Here is a 19080-nt window from a genome sequence, read left to right on the forward strand (position 1 = left end):
TCAGTCAATTCGACCAAACCAGACAAGAAATATAAAGGGATAATGCACTTAATATTTTGGCATAAATTCACCTAACTGAGGAAATGGCAGTCCCAGCTGAAGTCAGAGCAGTCACAACCCCCAGAAGGAACTATTGGACCAATATTCCAATAGTTCGAATATAGAACTATTGGAATTGGAATAAGTTGGTTCAGCAGCCAATTTTTGCAGCATTGTGTGAATGGAGAAACGAGGAGGTGGACTACAGCATGGTGTGAATGAGAAGACCGCATGATGCAGGCTAGAGTGTTGTTTGATCAAGTAGATTCAATAACACAAGTCAGCAAACAGGTGGCAGTACAACCACCCTAGCCCACTTGAGACTGGAAGTCAAATGGCCGCATATAATTGGAGTTCCAGGGATGGTGAATGACATCAGGGGGAAAGCATGGCAGGAGGAGAGGGCTGGTAGATGTAGATGATGACTTCCACAAAACCTTGACTCATTGGGGATTTGGATGTAGTGTTGGCAAGTCTATCTCAGGTTTTGCTGCAGCATACTTGTATCATACTTGCTGCATATTGGTGCCTTTCTGTGATTTTCACCAGTCATCTTGAAGAAACATGAGAGGAAAAATCACATCATCACCTGTGGCCAATGAACTCTTTCATAAGTGAATTAATTTAGTCACGGAAGTGTATTACAGTCAGTGGTGAATGAAAATTATGCCAAAAACATTTAATCCATTACCGAAATCTGTAGACTTTATTTTTCTAAATCAATATCCCAAAACTGTGTGCTTTGGTTTTTCAAAAAAGACCTATAAATAAACCGATTTTTTATGAGATTTGTAGAACAGACCAAAATGGCATGTTTACTGACTGGGATTTTTTAAAAATCTCACCAGGTGAAATTTTTGAATCATTTACTAGCATTGACAGTATTGATGAACAAAGGGTCTTTCACATTATTCTAGTCATGTATTCTTTGTTTCCAGTTAGGAGTTCAGAATCTTTTATTTTCTGTTTTCTTTTATGTTTGTAATGCCTTTCATGATATTTCTGAATTTGGTACAACGAATTAATGTGTTTGGTAGCTTTTATCTGCCCCTGTTAATAAATATGAAGGAAGAAAGAACTGCTGCAGTTAAGGTGGGACTCATGTGTTCCACTGGAACACATTGCAGTGCAGATAGTGCTTTGATTTCCTATTAGAACAAAGTGTATTACAATTTGGCACAATCTTTTTAATGTCATTCAGATAAATGTATTATGGAATAAGATAGATATTCTGAGTATTGAGGACTGTGGCTATTTACAGTACAGCACTTTACAGTAACAACTAAATTATACTGGCTTATTGGTCCTTCCAAATTCCTGGATACATACTGTACAACTAAGAGAGGGAATATAATACTGTTACTACTATAAGAAAACTATGTTTTCTGAAAGCGAACAAGTTTGTTTTAACCAAATAAGATTCATAGATGGCCCTCTGTGGAGTTGCTCAGTAATAAAGACAGTTGATGTTTTGAGATTGCGATTCACAAAGTGGATGTGATGATGCAGTCTGGGTTAAATGTTATAACAACAGGGGAATCGGCACTGTGAAATCGAGACACAATGGGAGCCCTTTTCTTTTCCAGGGTGCCTTCTTAACTTCTTTTCTTAAATATTACATGCATATGTTAAATGAAAATGAATAAACCCTTAACACAATATTCGAAATAAGTAAAGTAAAATTGTTCTCTTTCCGTTCTCAGCATGATGAAAAGAAAGACAAGAGGAGTAAAGAAAATGAAATACGTGGTCTGGACAAACAACTTTATTTCTGGTAATGCATCTATACACTGTACATTCAGTCACTGTGGTATATAAGCATAGCTATTTTCAAACATAATCTCATAAAGTCCTTTATTTTACAATATAGTCCGTGTCGTGACAGAGGGAGGAAAGGGGAGGGAAGTGGAAAAGGCGCAAAAAAAAAAGACAAGGTCAAAGGGCAAAATAGATAAATAAGCCAAGCTTTTTTTTTCATATATGCGGCATTAATAAACAAGAAAGCATACATTTATCTCTTACATAAAAATAGTTCTAGAATTGTAAAGTTTATATACTATTAGCAGCAGCATAGGGCTAAAAAGATATATGAGGATGAAAAATTATCTGCTGTGTGGTGGTATTTTTTTAAAACTGTTGTGTGACCACTGTTGATCAAAAGTACGTTTTTCAGCAATTTGTTAAAATGATAAAAAAAAATATGTATAAATGGACTGGTGAATAAAAACGATAAAAAAAGGTTCTACAGTGGAATAAAAGCCAAATAATGGGGGAAAGCTATGTTTATGTAGGGAATATTCACTAACGCACTGCAATAATTGTTTCGAAACTTTTTCTCTATGTTAAAACACAACTCATAAAACAAGACAGCTATTGTGTAAGAAAAGAGTTCTTTTTTGAAAAAGTAAACACCATATACAGTTATAATACACTTGTGTAAAATGAAAAAATATTTACATGTGTAAATTTATTTTTTTTCTTTACACTGGCTAGCTTGGTGAAATGTCAGGTAGCAGATATAGCTGTTCTTACTGTAACCTGTTATTGCTGTTTTATTGTCTTCCATTTAGAAAACATTTTTTGTGTGTTTAGAAAATAATCATGTAATTGATAACAGAACAAAATATTTTTTGAAAAGGGGAGAGTAAAGAGCCTATTAACACCTCTTCTCCCTTTCTTCCTCTAAAAAAATGTAAAGGAAACTAAATGTAAGGTTTTCTTTTAGTGTAAATGAACATCTAAAAATACAGCTTGGGTTCTTCTGTGCAACTACAAGGATACAGAAAATTATTTGCACATTATTTGAGACTTTAAATACCACTGCCTTTGAAAATGGAGAGTCCACATTGAGGTTTGATCTTAATGCCCTCTCACGATGTTTCTTAGCCTGAGATTATGTTTGGTACAGAATATTAGTCTGGTATAAAAACATCAATTCATATTACCTGGGCTTCCATATTTCTACACATCTAGCAGTATAGTTCGATATTAATATATTTAAGTCCCTGGAGTGAATAAAATGTACCTGTCATTTTTATCGATCACAATTCATTTTGCCACACATTCAGTATAATTGCATCAATATCTGAAACTTTTTTCAGAGATCTTTTGGCTGTACCATAATGTTTTTTTCTTTCACAAGAACTGTTAATGGAAGTTATACCAGAAGGTAAAGCAACCAATAACTAGTAACAAAGGGGGAAAAATAAAAACTTTGTACAGCCTAGGAGGGGAAAAAAAGGTGGTTTTGTCAAAATCTTTTGTTGTTAAGTTGCACAGAGGAGCCCAGTTAATACCGAGATAGAGGCAGCCAGTAGAAGATGCCACTTGATCTACAAAACCATTTACATGGCAAAGTAGGCATCACTCAGACAATCCTAGTATATCTGAGGCATCTTAGAGGCCAGAAACGCAAAAAAACCCCAAACAAATTAAAGGAAAACAGAAACGTCTGACAACTTCATTTTCCCTACTCTGGAAACCTTATGCCAAATTCCAGGCACTTGAGGTTGTCCAGCATTGTATTTGAACATTAAGCTATTATATATATGCATATATATAAAAAATAATAAAATATGTATTTTTTGTCTGAAACATAACATTAATGAGGTTTAGTTTCCTTTAAAAAAATGAAAATTGTTTGAAATACAGATTTTTTTAAAAAGACAAATTTGCTTTATATTGCATAACACAATAAAACCCTTTACATATACAGTATTAATGCCCAATAATGAATATACGTATGGCAGAGTTTTCTTAATTTCATGCATGTGAAAAAATATATATACAGAAGAGTTTGCTACTAAAAACAAACATACAGACAAGCAAGAAAAATGTCCCCACAAGAAAAAAAAACAGTATAAACACAACAAACATTCTGACTGTGTTGTACCCGCAGTGGATCTGGAGCATTTGGAAATACATATAAATAACCAATCAGCCTTTTACAACCAAATCTGTAGGTCATGTGTTCTGTCACATTTAATGTTTATTTAATGCTTTTCCCTTCCTGTTTCTTACTGTGCTGCAGTAATGCATTTCATTGTGTAAAATAAACTTACTTCTTGGAAATAGTAGAATTTTAGGAAAGACAAGTACCCAGTATTGAACATCTATTGTCCTGGGTTTTCAAGCTTTGCACCTTTTATAGCTAAGAAAATGCGGCAATAAAATGAACCATTTCTTTTGCAAATATTCCAAAATGTGATTTAAATGATAAAAAAAAAATCAAACACAAAAAAGCTTCAATTACAAAACCAAATCGTCAACTGATTTCCAGAAGCAGCCCACAAGTTTATGTGCAGACAACTGTCTAAGCAAGCAAACATATAGACACCTTTTTTTGTGTTTTTATTTACAATATTTAGCCTTTAACATGTAATTACATGGCATTTAAATGAGACATACTGATGAAGAAAAGCTTTTTTCATTTTTGTTTTTCTAAAAAGCACATTTTTTCTTGAAAAGAAAGGCAAAGGACAAGAGTGGGAGTAAAATGCAGTATACAGTATTTTGGACAAAGTGCGATTCATTACTGTAAAGTTTTAAGAAATTATACATAATATCAGAATTAAAAACATCATTTGCGTGGTTCTTAATAAAGGCTCGGCTTCCAGCCCTACAATTATTGTATTTAAAAATGGCCTTTTAACTTTTAACAGCAGCAAGGTATGTAAAGATTTTAGTATTCAAAAGAAAAACATTAAATGTAGTCATGCGTATTCTAGCACTGATTTCTTTTCAACAGAAATAAATTGATAAATACTGTATACAAAAAAGCATTTGTAAAGAAGGTACACTGACAAATTTCAGAATGAGTCCTATATGTTTTTGCTTCTTACACACAAACACACACAGGTGAAAATCTATGTGTCGGTGTGTATTTATGAGAGTAATATTCTGCATGTAATCTCTTGGACATCCTGCAGACCATATCCCACTGAAGTGCTCATTTGTTTAAAGGGGGCCCTGAACACGATAACTGATTTTTTTTCCCCAAAATAAGTATGCTAGGCCATTTCTAAAACTCTTCAGAAAGTAAAGCCAGACAGCTGCAGTTCTCCCTTCTGTTTCTGGTGTAAACCTCATGTTTGTATATTTTTTTAATAACAAGAAAAAAATCCTTTTATCCAATGTCAATGTTGGATTCTTCTCTTCGAACCAAGAGTTGGAAAATGGTGGCATTGTTGGGAGTTTGCCTTGCTTGTCAAGTGTTTTTTTTTTGAGGCTCTGTCAACACAAACGAACAACAAAAAATGTCTTTTCTATATATATATAAACTCAAGTCTCTGATGCAGTCTCTTAAATAGCTTATTACAAAATTAAATCCTCAAAATGTTCAGAAAAAAAAAACAAACAACGACGAAGAAAAGAACCAGCACTGAAGGCCCTCTTAAAAAGTCTCAGCCATGTTGTCTTGTGCCTGTGACTCCTGTTTTACTGCTGCACTTCTTACACTGTGCTCCACGGGGGGCGTTTGAATTTCTTTTCATGTTATTATTGTAATTAGTTATTCATAGAAAAGTCTGTATCCAAAATTCATTTTTTTTTCAGTGAAAATAGGCACAACAAACTTCTTGTGCTATATATAACATTTTCGTGCCATGGATTGAACTTTGTCATTTTTAATTAGAGGCGCGTCTCAGTGCTTATGTTAGTAACATGTTTCCTCCTGGTACTGTACATGTACAAGTCTCAATATTACTTTTCTGTGTGCGGTGATGCACACGTGCGTATGCACATTTTGAATATATGTTTATGCTTTGAATATCATATTAAACTGCGTTTTCTTGTCTGGCTTCCGGTTTAGTTGTCCAAGTCCTTTGCTGCCGTTTCCTTGCTCCCCACTTTGGGCCACAGTTGTTCCTGCAGCTCCTTGACCACTTTCTCCAAATGCTCCCTGGCCTCGCGCTCGTGGAGGAGGTCCGCTCTCAGCTGCTCTCTGTCCGCCTCGGCGTGCTGGAGCTTCATCTGCAGGTCTTCAATCTGAAGGGAGAACAGGGGGTTTCAATCTCACGCTGCAGCTAATGCTAAACTGGTGCCGGCTCTCTCTTGTGCCCGTCGTGCCATTAGAGATATGTGCACAAACACACCCTCACCCACCCCCTACCTCCATGATCTCTGAAGTCCCCTTTGTGAAAGTTACATTCCTGGTGTAAAAACCCACTCACCCCATCAGCTGCTGTCGTAGTGGCACAAATGCACTAAACTTTAACTCGACTGCACACTGCAATCAGCTAAGGGGAAATATCCTACTGAGCGGTATCCACAAAAAAAAAAACAAGACCAGCATGCTCACAGAGCCTGAGTCCTTTTTTGAAGGTCTATTTTCCAATTCAAGAAAATGGTCTAAGGCTTAGTAAACACTGGTTTTGAGGCCCACCAATTAATCCAAATATTACAACATTCATTTCCCCAATTCAATTCAAGTTCAGTTTTCAGAAAGGGGAACTTTCATGGCTGTCTAAAACGAGGTTTAAAAGTTGGCATTTTCTTCGCTTTAATGTACAGGAACAAAAAAGGTTTAAGTTTTATTACTGCCACCTGCGCTGTGACCTTTGGAACTGCCAAATCTTTTTTAACAGCAAGTTTAGGGATTGGGGTCAGAGACGCGTTTGGCTCGGGGCGAGTGCCTGTGTTGTAACGTGCAGAAGCCATGTGCGTGTGTAAATATTCTGTTCTTGGGCAGGGTGAGGAAGGCGCTGTCGCAGGTAAGAGTGAGCGGCTTTCTTTCGCCACAGACGTGAGTGCTCTTTCGCAACCTAGCGCCGCGTTTGCTGAGTCAGTCTCCCGCTGGGAGCTGAAATGGGCTTTCACTGAAAGTGCTTCTCTGTGAAAGGGCTCTCCAGCAGCCTGCGCGCGAGCAAGCCGGAGAGGGTTGTTGTGGTGACAGGCGGCGCGCGGGAACGATACCGAGGCTGCTGGCAGGAGGAGTGTGCCAGATCCTCCGCAGATGGGTGAGAATGAGAGGGTGGAAGGACACAGCAAACATGAGGGGTGGGGGGAGGTAGGGGTGAGAGCGAGAGAATGAGAGGAGACAGACTACTTGCTCTCATCCAACTCAGGCAGTATCACTATGAATGGCAGAGTGTGTGTTCACAGTCCTGCTGTGTTACAAATGACTTTGTTCAGAATGACAGTTGAGGTCCATCTCAATAGTGATGTACTTATATGGAATTTTCTAGTACAGACCCTATCAGACAGTTCATATATTATAAATATACCCTTCATAAACATGATTTCATGACTTAAATGTAAGCAGATATGTAACTATAAAAAAACGACTCAAATGCTAAGGGCTTATAGTGAATATTTGATGATTAATACTGTGTTTAATTAGTATAGATGCTGTAGAAATATTGTAAAATATTGGACAGTGACTGGGTATTTTTTTTTACCTAATTCATTTTAAAGCAAACTTTTAAAGCAAATTCGTCTAGAAACACAGGGACTGCGACAGTTCAAGAATATGTGAGTGTGACTTGCTTGTACTTGGAAGATGTTGCTAAAACACTTGTCTCACTCGCCTTTCCGTCTGTCTGCCACCTGTCTGGGAGACCGAGTTAGCGACACACCCAGCGTGCGGTTCCCTCTTGGCTCTTGTTTTGTCTCGTCTGCTCTTATCAGTAAGGCTTCCCATGATGCATACAAGGAAGTCAACTTCACTTCCTGTTTCCTCTTTAGGTTGCTGTTATCGCACATCAGTGTTCTAAAGGCGACACCCTTTACTTCTTTCCAAAATTGAAGGGAAAAAAAGCAACTGGCTAAGAAATGAAAGATTCTTTAAATGTGTTATTTTGGGGAAAAAAAGGTAGCACATTCTCCTTTGAGAATAAAATGAGAAGAGCAAAGCCATCTATTCCTTCATCCATTTTTAAAACAGCACTTAAGTAAAGGGTCAGCTCTGTTGCAACACTTGGAAGCCTTGGTGTATTTTATAGAACACTCTACATCTGTTTCCTTTTCATGTTTACAAAATCCAAGTTAACATGGCAAAGAACAATCGGATATGGAAAGTCTCCTTTTGTAAAATTTTAAATGTTTATTTAGTCATCATTTGTAAATTTGTAAATACAGTGTTTTTTTTATTTTTCCTGAGGGCACAATTTGCTGTAAAGGCCTTGAGATTTCAAGCCTGGACACCTGCCGTTTGGAAATACTGCGAGTGTGTGTGCGTGTGCGGTTAGAAGCACCTTTCACACCAATCTCACAGTGTACCAGCAGAGCAGGGGCCTTGCTAGCACGTGGTCACTGTCTCTGTTTGTGAGTGTAGTTCTTACCTGTGCTGAGTATTTTGCCCGCAGTCTTCCAGCCTCACAGCCCTTGTCGCACACCCTCAGCTGCCTGGCCTGCTCCAGCTCCCTCTTCAGACGTATCCGTGACTCATTCGCCTCCTTCATTTTCTTCTCGTTCTCCGCGCGCAGTCGCTCGATCTCTTTCCTCAGGTTGCGCTTCGCCTCGGTCGCCTCTCTCAGCTTCTCCTTCTTGGCCACCCTCAGAAACTCCAGCTCCTGCAGGGGGAGGGCAGAGGGAGAATGAAGTCACCTCATATCTGCGGTTGTTTTGTTCTGCAGAGAGGTGCTTTGAAATAGTCACCAAAGGTGTCAAAACACACGACCAGTTTCGAAATATGCCCAATTTGAAAAAAAAAACATGTATGGTTGTGTGGAGATGAACTGAAGTTTAAAACAGTTAAGGTGTCAAATTTCTTTGCAGTAATACCCCAGCTGGTATTCTCATTTCAAGGTTGCTCACGGATAGAAATTCAAAATCAATTTTTTGGCTATTCCTTTTACTCTTATATATATCCTATGGTTTAACAGTAAACACCAAAGAGTTAAAAATCTTCTAGAAATTGACACCGAGACCAGAAGTTGGGCTTCCTTCCCTCCTGAAACCAACCAGCTAACAGCTTGTTTCTTTGTGGTAACACCCTTGGCCTGCTCATGGGAAATCCTTTAACAGGACAAGAGCTTCTGTTGACTACCACAGTTTCACAGCACCGTCTTCAACTGAACAATAAGGCACTTGGCTTTTTTTTTCTGGCAGGCGTGTCATCTTGTGGGTGAACACTAGTTTGAAGTGTTCTTCTTTTTAGCTTACAGAGGCAGCCAGCTGCCCAAAGCTAACTGTAACCTTTCACCTCTTCCCCAGCCACAGCTTTTCTCTTTCAAATTAACTGGAACTCTAAGAGATAATAGCCACCAATCCCTTGCACGTCCTTAATATGTATTTGGGTGCATTTTAAATACCCTGGTACTTGCAAGTTCTAAGTCACATAGCAGATCAGCTTATTAAAAAAAAAGCTTTAACTTGGTGCTGAAAAGTAACCCATAATCACGCACCTGGTGTATATATTGCAAGAACTGTAAACAAGTGTTATAATCAAACAGAGCACATGCCTGCTTTAGGCCTCCATTGGAAATATACTGTGTGTAAACACACGCAACAGATGGGGGCCTGACCTGCTGGAGGCTGCGCTTGGCCTGCAGAGCAGAGCCCAGTTTCTCCTCCTGCTTCACCCTCATCTTCACTATCTCGTGCAGGAACTTCTCCTTGGCCTCCTTGGAATCCAGGCCACTGTCCAGGGCCTGCCTCAGCGACTCCAGCTCCGACTCCAGGCCCGAGCAGTGGGCCTCGCTCAGCGGGCCTTGGCCCTCAAAGGCCAGCACCACTGAGGCCGGCGCCTGCATCCCCGGGGAGCTCAGATCCTTGGCTGAACTCGAAGAGGTGAAGGAAGGGGACGAGAGGGAGGACAGGGAGGAGGTGACTGCCGAAGGCAGAGAGGAAAAAAAGAAACAAAGTTATGGCAAAGTCCTGGGGCAGAAAATTGAGAAAATACATTATATATGTATGCTGTGTTGACTCCAAGGATGTAACAAAACTACTTGTAACTGGAATAGGTTTCTTTCTTTGTTGGTAAAGATTTTATGCTTCTGTGATTTTAACTCTAGATGAACTCCCAAAGAAAAGATTGTATTTCTCATCAGCCATGAATGAAATGTGTGTGTCTCCTGCCAAAACATTTTATTTTTACAGTCCCGGTACTTTCTGACAGACATTTTACGCTAATGTTCGAAGGAAAAATGGCCTACCATTAAGTTTTCTTAAACATCTGCTGGCCAAGGCATGTTTGAGTCAAACAAAGTGGTGCAGAAATGAATCATGACAGAACTGAGGCTAAAGCTACCCAGTTGTGATCAGTGTGGCCTGGACTGAAAACTCCAGTCTGGGTTGAGAGCAGGGATGTCTAGAGGACCTGAAGGACACTCACATTCCTCACGGCTCTCCACCTCGATTTCACCCTCGGAGTCTTTGTCTTCCTGAGGGGCAGTGCTCGCTGGGGCAGTGGGGCAGGGCAGCTCCGCTGCCTGGTGGCTCTCATCAGTCAGCCTTCTCTTCCGTGGTCTGGAGTTGCCGGTGTCACTGGGGGCATCGCTGCCATTGGCATGGGAGACATTAGGTGTGGACGGGGAATGCTGCCCTACTTTCTGGTGAGGCAGAGGGGTCAGAGCCACGTTCGGCGCCACTGAGCTCTCTATACTTTTATAATTGTAAAAGCTGTGTAAGAAAAAGAGAAATTTCAGTGTTAGAAGATGGGAAAACAAACGAGGTGCCATTAATCTTCTACTGAGAAGAGGTCTGAAAACAGGTATGTGCTTTCTTTAAAGACATAAGAGAATGTCATTTTCTATGTATAACTGATAAGAAATTGTTAAACTACACTATATGAAAAAAAAGTTCACCCCACAACGCAGTGCTGACTAGCACATTTAGATAATTTTATACAATGTCCCAAATATATATATATATGTGCAATACAGTCAGCTGTTAGAATGTCTGGATTTCTCAACATCTCAAAGATCTGCTTCTTAGAACCTAGGAGAGTCTGTCAGTGAAAGCTAAATAAAAAACAAGCAAAGATGCCAAAAAGCTGTTATCTCATAAAATGTATTTTCCCCCTTGTACATCTATTTTTCTGGCAAACACTAGAGAAACTTAAAATAGAATTCTGTCTAAAAAGAGATTTATTTTTTCCGAAAAAAGTTTCAATTTATCTTCTCAGTGACCTTCCAAGAGACAGCCATATGTTAGCCTCTCCCGGTAAACAACTTTCTTAAGCATGCAAATATTAGACTCTCTTTCACTTTTTAATTGATCTTCAGTTAGTTGCAAGGGTCTATTTCTTTTTTAAAGAGAGATGAGAGTATCACAAGTATCATCACAAGAAAAGGTTTGTAAATAGACTGAAGATTGCTTGTGATCTGGGGACAAAACAAACATGACGTAACAAGTTTTGGTCCAAAGGAATGTTGCATTGTGGTTGTGTCTGGCATGAGAAAGGCTGGACCTGGACTGACTTTTGACTCCGTCTGATGTTCCAGACCTCAGGATTCTGCACTCTCTGCTCAGGTTCTGTTGCCAGTTAGGGAAAACTTTTCTGTTCTTACTAAAATGCAATGGGAGTCTGGGACAAGACTGCCCAGCCATGCGGTTAAAGGCAATAACCTGACTACTTTCCAGAAAAGGCTAATTGAGATCCAAATGTCCATTAGCTGCTACCAACCCAACAAGCTACAGTATATGAACTGAATGGTCTCATCCTTCCTTATGTTCTTAAAGGACACTTCAACAAATGAGCCCAACAAGTTCATTTTTTTGGAATACAAGAGCTAATGGATGAGTAACGCAGTGTAGGAAGATTATTCAAACAGTGCCTCAGGTCTGCAGTATTGACTATGTGGCTTTCCTAGACCCAGACGTATGTGTGGGTTCACTTCACACTAAATCCTGAAAGTCGGCTCCTTGCTGGGTTGACAGGGTTCACCTTCCGCCTTTGCATGCTGAAGCTATAGACATCAGTCTCTCTAACACTGCTGGCTTGGAGACCGGCTTGGAAGCTGCCTACACTGCACTCCACGGGAATGAATACAGATATGAAGGTGTGTGTTTCAGACCTATTTCAACGAACTTGCTAGAAAAATAAGCACAGAAAACAACTTTTTGCAAAATTTTATTTCTTGTGATATGAAGACTAAAAAGGATGATAATATTTATATTTTGTGTTTGCCTACAGCGTGTCTGCTCTCCCTCACCTGTCACGGAGCACAGCTGGAAGGTGTGCAGAGGTTTCCTTCTCGCTGGAGGAAATGGTTGGGGACCAAGGCCGGAATGCAGACGGGCGCTGCCTGGGGTGGATACAGCTGAGACTCTGATGTAGAGAGAAGAGAGCAGAGAAGTTGGCACTCTCTCTACTTTGTGCTAAGGACGCCATTTTAAAATTTAATCAATCAAAAGGATTATTTAAGAATCACATTTACCTCCTTTCTGTAATTTGTGGGCTAGCCTTAACATACAGATTTCCTGCTCATCAAGTCATATTTTCTTATTCGTATTGCAAGAACATCCTATTTTTCCCCCAAAGGAATACATCTTATCAGTAGAACAGGAGTTAAAATGTTGGCTTAAAATCAGAATATTGCACCAAAGATGTGAAGCCCTGCATTAGAAAAGGATGCCAAATTCTGACCAAGGTGTCATTTTAGAGCTACTGCCATTGAATATTAGAAACTCAAAAAATACTGTTCATTCCACTGATCCAAAATTAGCTGTGGTGATCTTCAATTTGATGCAGAGAGTACGTCATGACATGAGTTGGCTAAGGAGAGCGAGAAAACACAACTAGGTCTTTTGTTTGAATGCTTTACCTTATTTGCAGAAGAGGAGAGAGATCGTAGCCAGTCAGGGTGTTTTTCCTTATCAGTTGAAGGTGACTGAGAAGTGGGATCTTCATGCTTGGATTTCTTGGCTGGAATCGCATCACAAGACTGAAAGAAAAAAAAGATCTGTATTTTGGCAAAGGAAAAAATATGTATAGATTAAAAAGTGACAATTACGTGGCTAATTGAAAAATTGATTAAATAAAATGTTAAGTTAAACATACTTTGGAATATAAATGGTTTCTAATTAAAATGGCAAAAGTACCAAGCTTGTTTCCCATATCTGCATCTGAAGACAAGCCTTAATCAATGCAAAGTCTTACAGCTCAGCTTCCTGGCAGTGCTGCCAGTCTCAAAATGTCACTGAATTAAATATGAACCCATAACTGTCTGACGCCCCCTTTCAATTATCTATGTAAAATAGCTGAGTATAAATAGGAAGCAAATCTAAGATAACTGCTGAGACAGGTATATGGAAGACATCCAATTACTAAATTTGTCAGCGCTAACCTCAAAATGAAGTTAGTGGAGGTGGAGAGGGACAAATAGGGGACATATCTTCCTCTATTGTCCCAGCAGTGATATGGAAGCCTGCCAACCGACACTCCCATTTATACTCCAGACACGCAGCCTGAAGTCTTCAGCATTTCCCACACCTACTCCAGCTCTGACACTTCCAGTTAATAGGTCAGCTGTAGTGCTTTAGACTTGCCTGACTGTCATTTCTGAAAAGACTCTGCTTAAATCTGCTGAGAACAAACCGAATGGCTTGTGTCAGAGACTGCCAGCAGCAAGAAAGACACGAGTCTGGTGTGCTAAGGCACCAGGCAATGAGAGGAGGCACGTGTGATTCGGGGACAAAGGATCAAACCAGTGCCCCAGTAAGAGGTACATCAAGCTGGAAACAAGACTGCATTTTGAAAAGAAGGATTCAGGCCCACCAAAAACCATTTCAAAAACCGGCACTTTCAACACTCCTATTTAAACAAAGGGACATGGCTCTGGGGCGATGTACAAGCCTGCTTTTCTCATGCAGCAGTCAACAATTTCCTACTGCAGCACAATTTGGCTGCGCTGCTGATTGCTGATAAAACAGGGCCTTGCAGCTTACAGTACATCAATGCATACACGGCTGTGTTAGACACTGCTGTAAAATGCAACACATTTCAACTGCTTCTCAAAAGAGAAGAAAAACAAGCGATGATAAAACTGACATGATTTCTTCTGTGGGTCCACACTGGCAGGACCTTTCTATAAGACAAGAGGGGATTTGTTGTACGTTGTTTATCGCTGCTAGTATTTGGATGACTTCAGTATCTGCAGCTGTGTCTGTCGACAGACACGGGATTCAGCCTTCTTTTTCTCTTTTTTTGGCCTCGAAATGCTCGTCAGACATTTAAAGAGATATAAACCTTCTATTTTTTTTAGAAGTTCAACTAGACTTATTTTTTTTTTAAATTGTTCATTCCATTTTTTTTTTTGCCCTTTAAAAATAAACCCATTTCAGAGCAAATCACTTGCTGGATGCTGTAGGAATGTAAACTACTGTATATCTTGAAAAAAGTTTGCACTTACGTGCAGAGGCAATAGTTATTAGAAGAGCTATTAAATGTTATTCTGTTCTATTGCAAGAAAGGGCCTCCTTTACTAGTTAGCAGAAATATATACAATATATCAGTACATGACTATGATTAGACTAGTTTGCTATGGTACTAGGATTGAGGCCTATGGAGCTGATCTCTCTAAGGACTTGAACTGAATTGTGACTATAGAACATAACACATTTAGACACACCCCTTGTCTGCTATTTTAGTGAAGGGTTCCCCTTCGGAATTCCAAATACTAGAGCAGGAATGTGACTCAAACAGTATGGCAAATGTTCCTGTTTTAATATTCCTTTTCTCATGCACTAAAATATATCAACAGCATGTCAGTGAACGTGACTGGAGCTGGCATGTTATTTTGACAGATGCCAGTGTCTGGATTTCATGCGACTTTGGGAGACCAGACTGGGTATAACACGGTTAACTCAATCTCCAGTCTCTGGCACAGGGCTGGTGACTGCAGCAGGATGGTATTTGGCAAGTTCTTGCTGACATCCCCAGTCTGTCCACTCTTGGGGCAGAGGGAATAAGAGAGTGTGTGTGTGTGTTCTGAGGGGGGAGGATTTGGAATCAAGCAGAAGAGCTGCAACAGGTGGTAACATGCTCTGAGGGAAAACCAGCTCTCTCCCCCTGCCCCCCTTCCCCACTCTGAACCATTACCTCGTCTGCAAGCAGTGCATTTTGTTTAGGCAGGGAGCACAGACGACCATTTTGGGACCTAAATCACATGCTACTATAATAGGACTTGTACTCTGCAGGGCAAAGTGTAAAGACAAACGCTACCGGCCTAGAAAGGAGATTTAGCACACCATTACGGCATTGACACATTTAAAGAGATATCGATTTCATTTAATCGTTCACAGAAAGAACACAGAATGAATTCTGCAGCAATAGTTTATAGTCCCGTATCTTTAGGAGTCCGGCCACTAAAAGTAAAGAGCTAGTCTTGAGTCTGTCAGTGCAGAACATCACAATCGGTTGCTGTTGGTTGTCAGCAGGAACAGATTAGATAGCGAGCTTGTACCAGGGGCACAAGATTATAGCTTTCAATCTGGCAAATCCTGCACTAATCGGGGATCGAGGGCCCGAGGGTTAAAACACCCCAGCTGCAATTGAATGATTTTAAGGGGTGATCATGCCTTCCCTTTCTTGTCGGTTCCACGACAGATCTGATTTACATGGTTGTTAAAACAGTGGGATTTCAAGTGAACACCATCCTTACCTTGAACATGGTTATTACAATTTAACCCCATGCTGGTCTATTCTTTCCACTATGTTCCCAGAAACTGAAAACAAAGGCAAGTGCAACTACCGTAACAGCTCCTCGAAGATAAAGCCTGACCAATGCAACCCTCTTAGGAAAGAGCAACGTAGTTCATGTGTAAGCAGCAGGGTAGACTAGAAGGGAAGGTTATTTTCCAATGAAAGCCCACGAAACAAGGTGTGCAGATGATTACAAGGCCACGGCTCATTGGTTGAGTTAGCACCGCATGCATGCTTCAATATGGGACATGCTGATGAGCAAAGTGTGCAATATGTGCAAAAGAGGCCAAACCCTGAACAAGTGCCAGGCAGACTCCATGGGGCCACTGGGAATGGCGCAAGAGGGGGAAGTAACATTTTTGGGTTGAATTTAAGTTAATGGAAGCAACTCATGGTGACAGTTAAGGTGAATCATTGAACAAATTTTAGAATCCCCAGTACTGCTGTACAGTAAGTGGTGAATCATAGATAGTTGTGTGTCTGTTGTCTGGGAGTTTTAAAAAAGGATACAGGGGAGTCAGTTCTGAGACTGTGGGAGGTACTAACCAAGCCTAAGGAGTAGGGACTGAAAGGTCAAAGGTCTTTGGCAGAATCACTAAAGATTCATGAAACCTTAATCATGTGCTTCACAGTGCTGTAATAAAGGCGCTGCCTTTTACGACAAAATCCGGAAATTGCTGCAGAACACTTCAAAGAATTAACTCCCACGTTCCAGCCTCATAAGCACCCTGTGCTTTTTGTGCCACAGATAGGACGTTACGCCCTAAGATAAGCTTTTCTTTAACTTAGAGGTGTGTGAGAGATATGTTTCGACTTGCAAAAGCCCACATAATTCCACAAGATGTACAATTTGGAACTGCATGCTATCCAACAAAATCTCTGCTAGAAAAAAGGTCTTGCATGCAAAGAATTTCTCATGCTCGCTTGTGGCAGTGAAGCGCAGAGGGCAGATGTGTTAGGGGGTGACAGTAGCAGGTCATGGTGGTTTGGTCTGGGTGGGCGGCACATTGCTTTCAGCAAGTCACGTCTGATCTGGACCAGGTACTCAGTTTGAAACCAGCAACTGACTTCACTTCTTCCCTTTTCAAATTCGCTGAGCAATGCGAGACGAGTGTGCAGAAAGCAGAGGGGGTGAGAGGTCATTTATGGCCATCCTGCCTGGAGATTGACACTGTGAGAGACACGAGCTACCCTTGAGATTATATCAGTGACCTGAGTGGGGGGAAAAAAGAAGCTTCTTGCATCACACGATTCACTTCTGCATTCTACAAGAAACCAGGTTAAAGTCCAGGGAACGAAAAATAAAATAAGGAAAATAATTGAGGCCTGTGATCCCTTAGGGAAAGTGGTCAGTTCTACACCCAGAAAGGAGAAAGGGAGGACTTGGAAAGTACTGCTGTTTTCCTGATCGCTAGTTAATTTCTGTAGGTCTGAGGAGAACTGACAAGCACAGGGCAGGTGCACTGACTCAGAAAAAGCAATCACTGCCTTGTTTCTTGCTTGCGGTTGGCAGACAATTGATGCTTGAAGGCCCAGTTGGCCATCCCTGACACTGTCTCTCTTCTCCCTCATCCTGTCTTTCTCTTCCTTTTTCTGCCTTCCCGTTTTGCTGTGGTCATTGGGGTCTGTTGCTATTGTCTTTACAACTGAAGGCTGAACTCCCCATTAAGATGGCAGAGTGGCAGACTCTACTTCCTTTGACTTAGATCACAGGATTTCCTTTGCTAAACAAATGCTATTCCACTGCAAAAAAAAAAGGAAAATGAAATGGTGATGGTGGCTCTCTAGTGACTCTAGCTTTAAAGGTGCATGCCTAAACACAGGTTGAACTCTATGATTCAGGCATTGTGGGTTTGAGTCATGTTATGTCATTAGCCACATTATCTGGGTCAGGTCACTAGCCAACTGTGACCAGGATTCTCCAAATGTGGAGCACAAGGGGCTCAGAGTCGCTGAAAGTACAAAGGAATCAGCTGAACAGGACTTTCTCAGCTCTAGCCAGTACAATGACCCTTGTGACTTTGACTTCCCAGGTGTTTCCTGACAGTGCTGTCAGTGAGGGACACACCTGTCCTCCAATCACCACTGAACCTCTGGTATGGGGATGTGAAGCCTGATATGTTAAAAGATGAGTGGCTTAAAGGTAGGGCTCATGAAACTGATGATCCTGAAGCAGATGGATATATGACAAAATATAATTGCCAAATCAAAATGTTCAAAACCTGATTTATAATGCTCTGCATTTCAGGGTACGGGGGGTCATGTTGTTCCAAAGAGTTCTGTAAACTCTCAGTTTACATCAGGCTAACATGGCTGCAACTTGTTGCATGCAAGGCAAAATGCCGATATTTTATATGATTCTACACAGGTTTCTCCCAAGTACAGTAGCACTGCAAGTATTCTCTGTCCCCTTGCAATAGCTGAGGAGGCAGCGTCTGGCAAAATGAATTTTTGGCCTACGCTGACTAGATAAAGGCCTCAGAACGTCCCTGAGAGCAGCAGCCCTGTCAACTCTGTGCAGAGTCTGGCTGAGTCTTTGATATTAAGAAGATAGACGCGCAGAGTGCAGATGTAACCGGGGTTTGAGCAGGCTTTAAATTTGCCTGTCGTGGTTAACGCTTCTCTTCTCCACCCTGCCCGTGACCTGCAGCTGGCCTTTCCTCCGAACGCTGCGGCGGGGCCAGTTTGCGGAAGGGAGGGTCTTCCTGTCACAAAGCTCTGCGCAGCAGCTCAAGGGTGAAAGAGATGGCAGTCAGGTTTCTCACTGAGCACTAACCGCAAAAACCTAGAACCCTCAGTCTCCTGCCTCTTCTGAGAAGCCTACAGACAGACAGGCTAGGATGTGCAGGTGTGAGACAAGATATTCAAAAAAGTATTTTAGAAGAAAGCCGTCATTTTATTTTTTTTTATCTTGAGGTGCATACCATTGTTTTCTCCACGGAAGGTATTTTAGTTATTGTTCTCCAAAATGTTTCAAAACTGAATGTGATTTCCCCTGCTCTTTAAACCTCCAGCCCAGCTGATTGGTTTTTAAATGTATCGCTCTAGTTGCTTGTTTCCAGTTTCGATATGTATTTTCACAAAACATGTTGAGTAGTGCAAAGGCCTTGAGAGCTGATGCATAAAGAAGCATTAGGGATCCTGTTTTTATTCTTATGTAGTAAAAGCATTCACTTCTGCAGTATACAGTTAGACACTTAAGAATCCTGTACTGCAGTATTTTCTGCAATATTTAGGATCTAAGCTCCTAACAATCTAGAAGCTGAAGTTTCATTTGTATTCTAAGAGAATATGAAGCATTAAGAATCACTGTGTTTCGGCATCATGTAAACTGCATAAACCAGAGATAAAAATACAGTAGCATTCAGTCGGTATGGCAACTGAGATTACTAATAAATTGGGGGAGTTTAGTAATGAGTGCAGTATGCTTGTGGGAGAGCTATGTTAATAGGCTG

The 19080-nt window shown here is 40.6% G+C and overlaps 1 protein-coding gene and 1 long non-coding RNA gene across 3 annotated transcripts in view; one reads left to right on the forward strand and one right to left on the reverse strand.

The window, feature by feature from the left end:
* Positions 1–1782: 1782 nt before the first annotated feature.
* Positions 1783–19080, reverse strand: part of LOC148817600 (ski oncogene-like) — a 90361-nt gene continuing 73063 nt past the window's right edge. Inside the window, exons 2-7 of one of the 2 annotated variants that reach the window (XM_088937908.1) lie at positions 12747–12866; positions 12135–12250; positions 10313–10476; positions 9504–9808; positions 8319–8549; positions 1783–6024 (exon numbers count right to left, since the gene is read on the reverse strand). In XM_088937908.1, the coding sequence (XP_088794034.1) occupies positions 5845–6024; positions 8319–8549; positions 9504–9808; positions 10313–10476; positions 12135–12250; positions 12747–12866 (1116 nt within the window). In that variant the 3' untranslated portion in view covers positions 1783–5844. Of the gene's footprint in view, positions 6025–8318; positions 8550–9503; positions 9809–10312; positions 10600–12134; positions 12251–12746; positions 12867–19080 lie in introns of both variants that reach the window. The other variant, XM_088937907.1, reaches the window with a different exon arrangement.
* On the forward strand, positions 6922–12243 carry LOC148817601 (uncharacterized). The gene is made up of 3 exons (XR_016094579.1): positions 6922–6995; positions 9585–9768; positions 12116–12243. It is a non-coding gene; the product is annotated as an uncharacterized LOC148817601 (long non-coding RNA).

The sequence above is a fragment of the Atractosteus spatula genome, chromosome 20 (genome assembly GCF_055471065.1).
Source record: "Atractosteus spatula isolate fAtrSpa1 chromosome 20, fAtrSpa1.hap1, whole genome shotgun sequence".
Lineage (NCBI taxonomy): Eukaryota > Metazoa > Chordata > Actinopteri > Semionotiformes > Lepisosteidae > Atractosteus > Atractosteus spatula.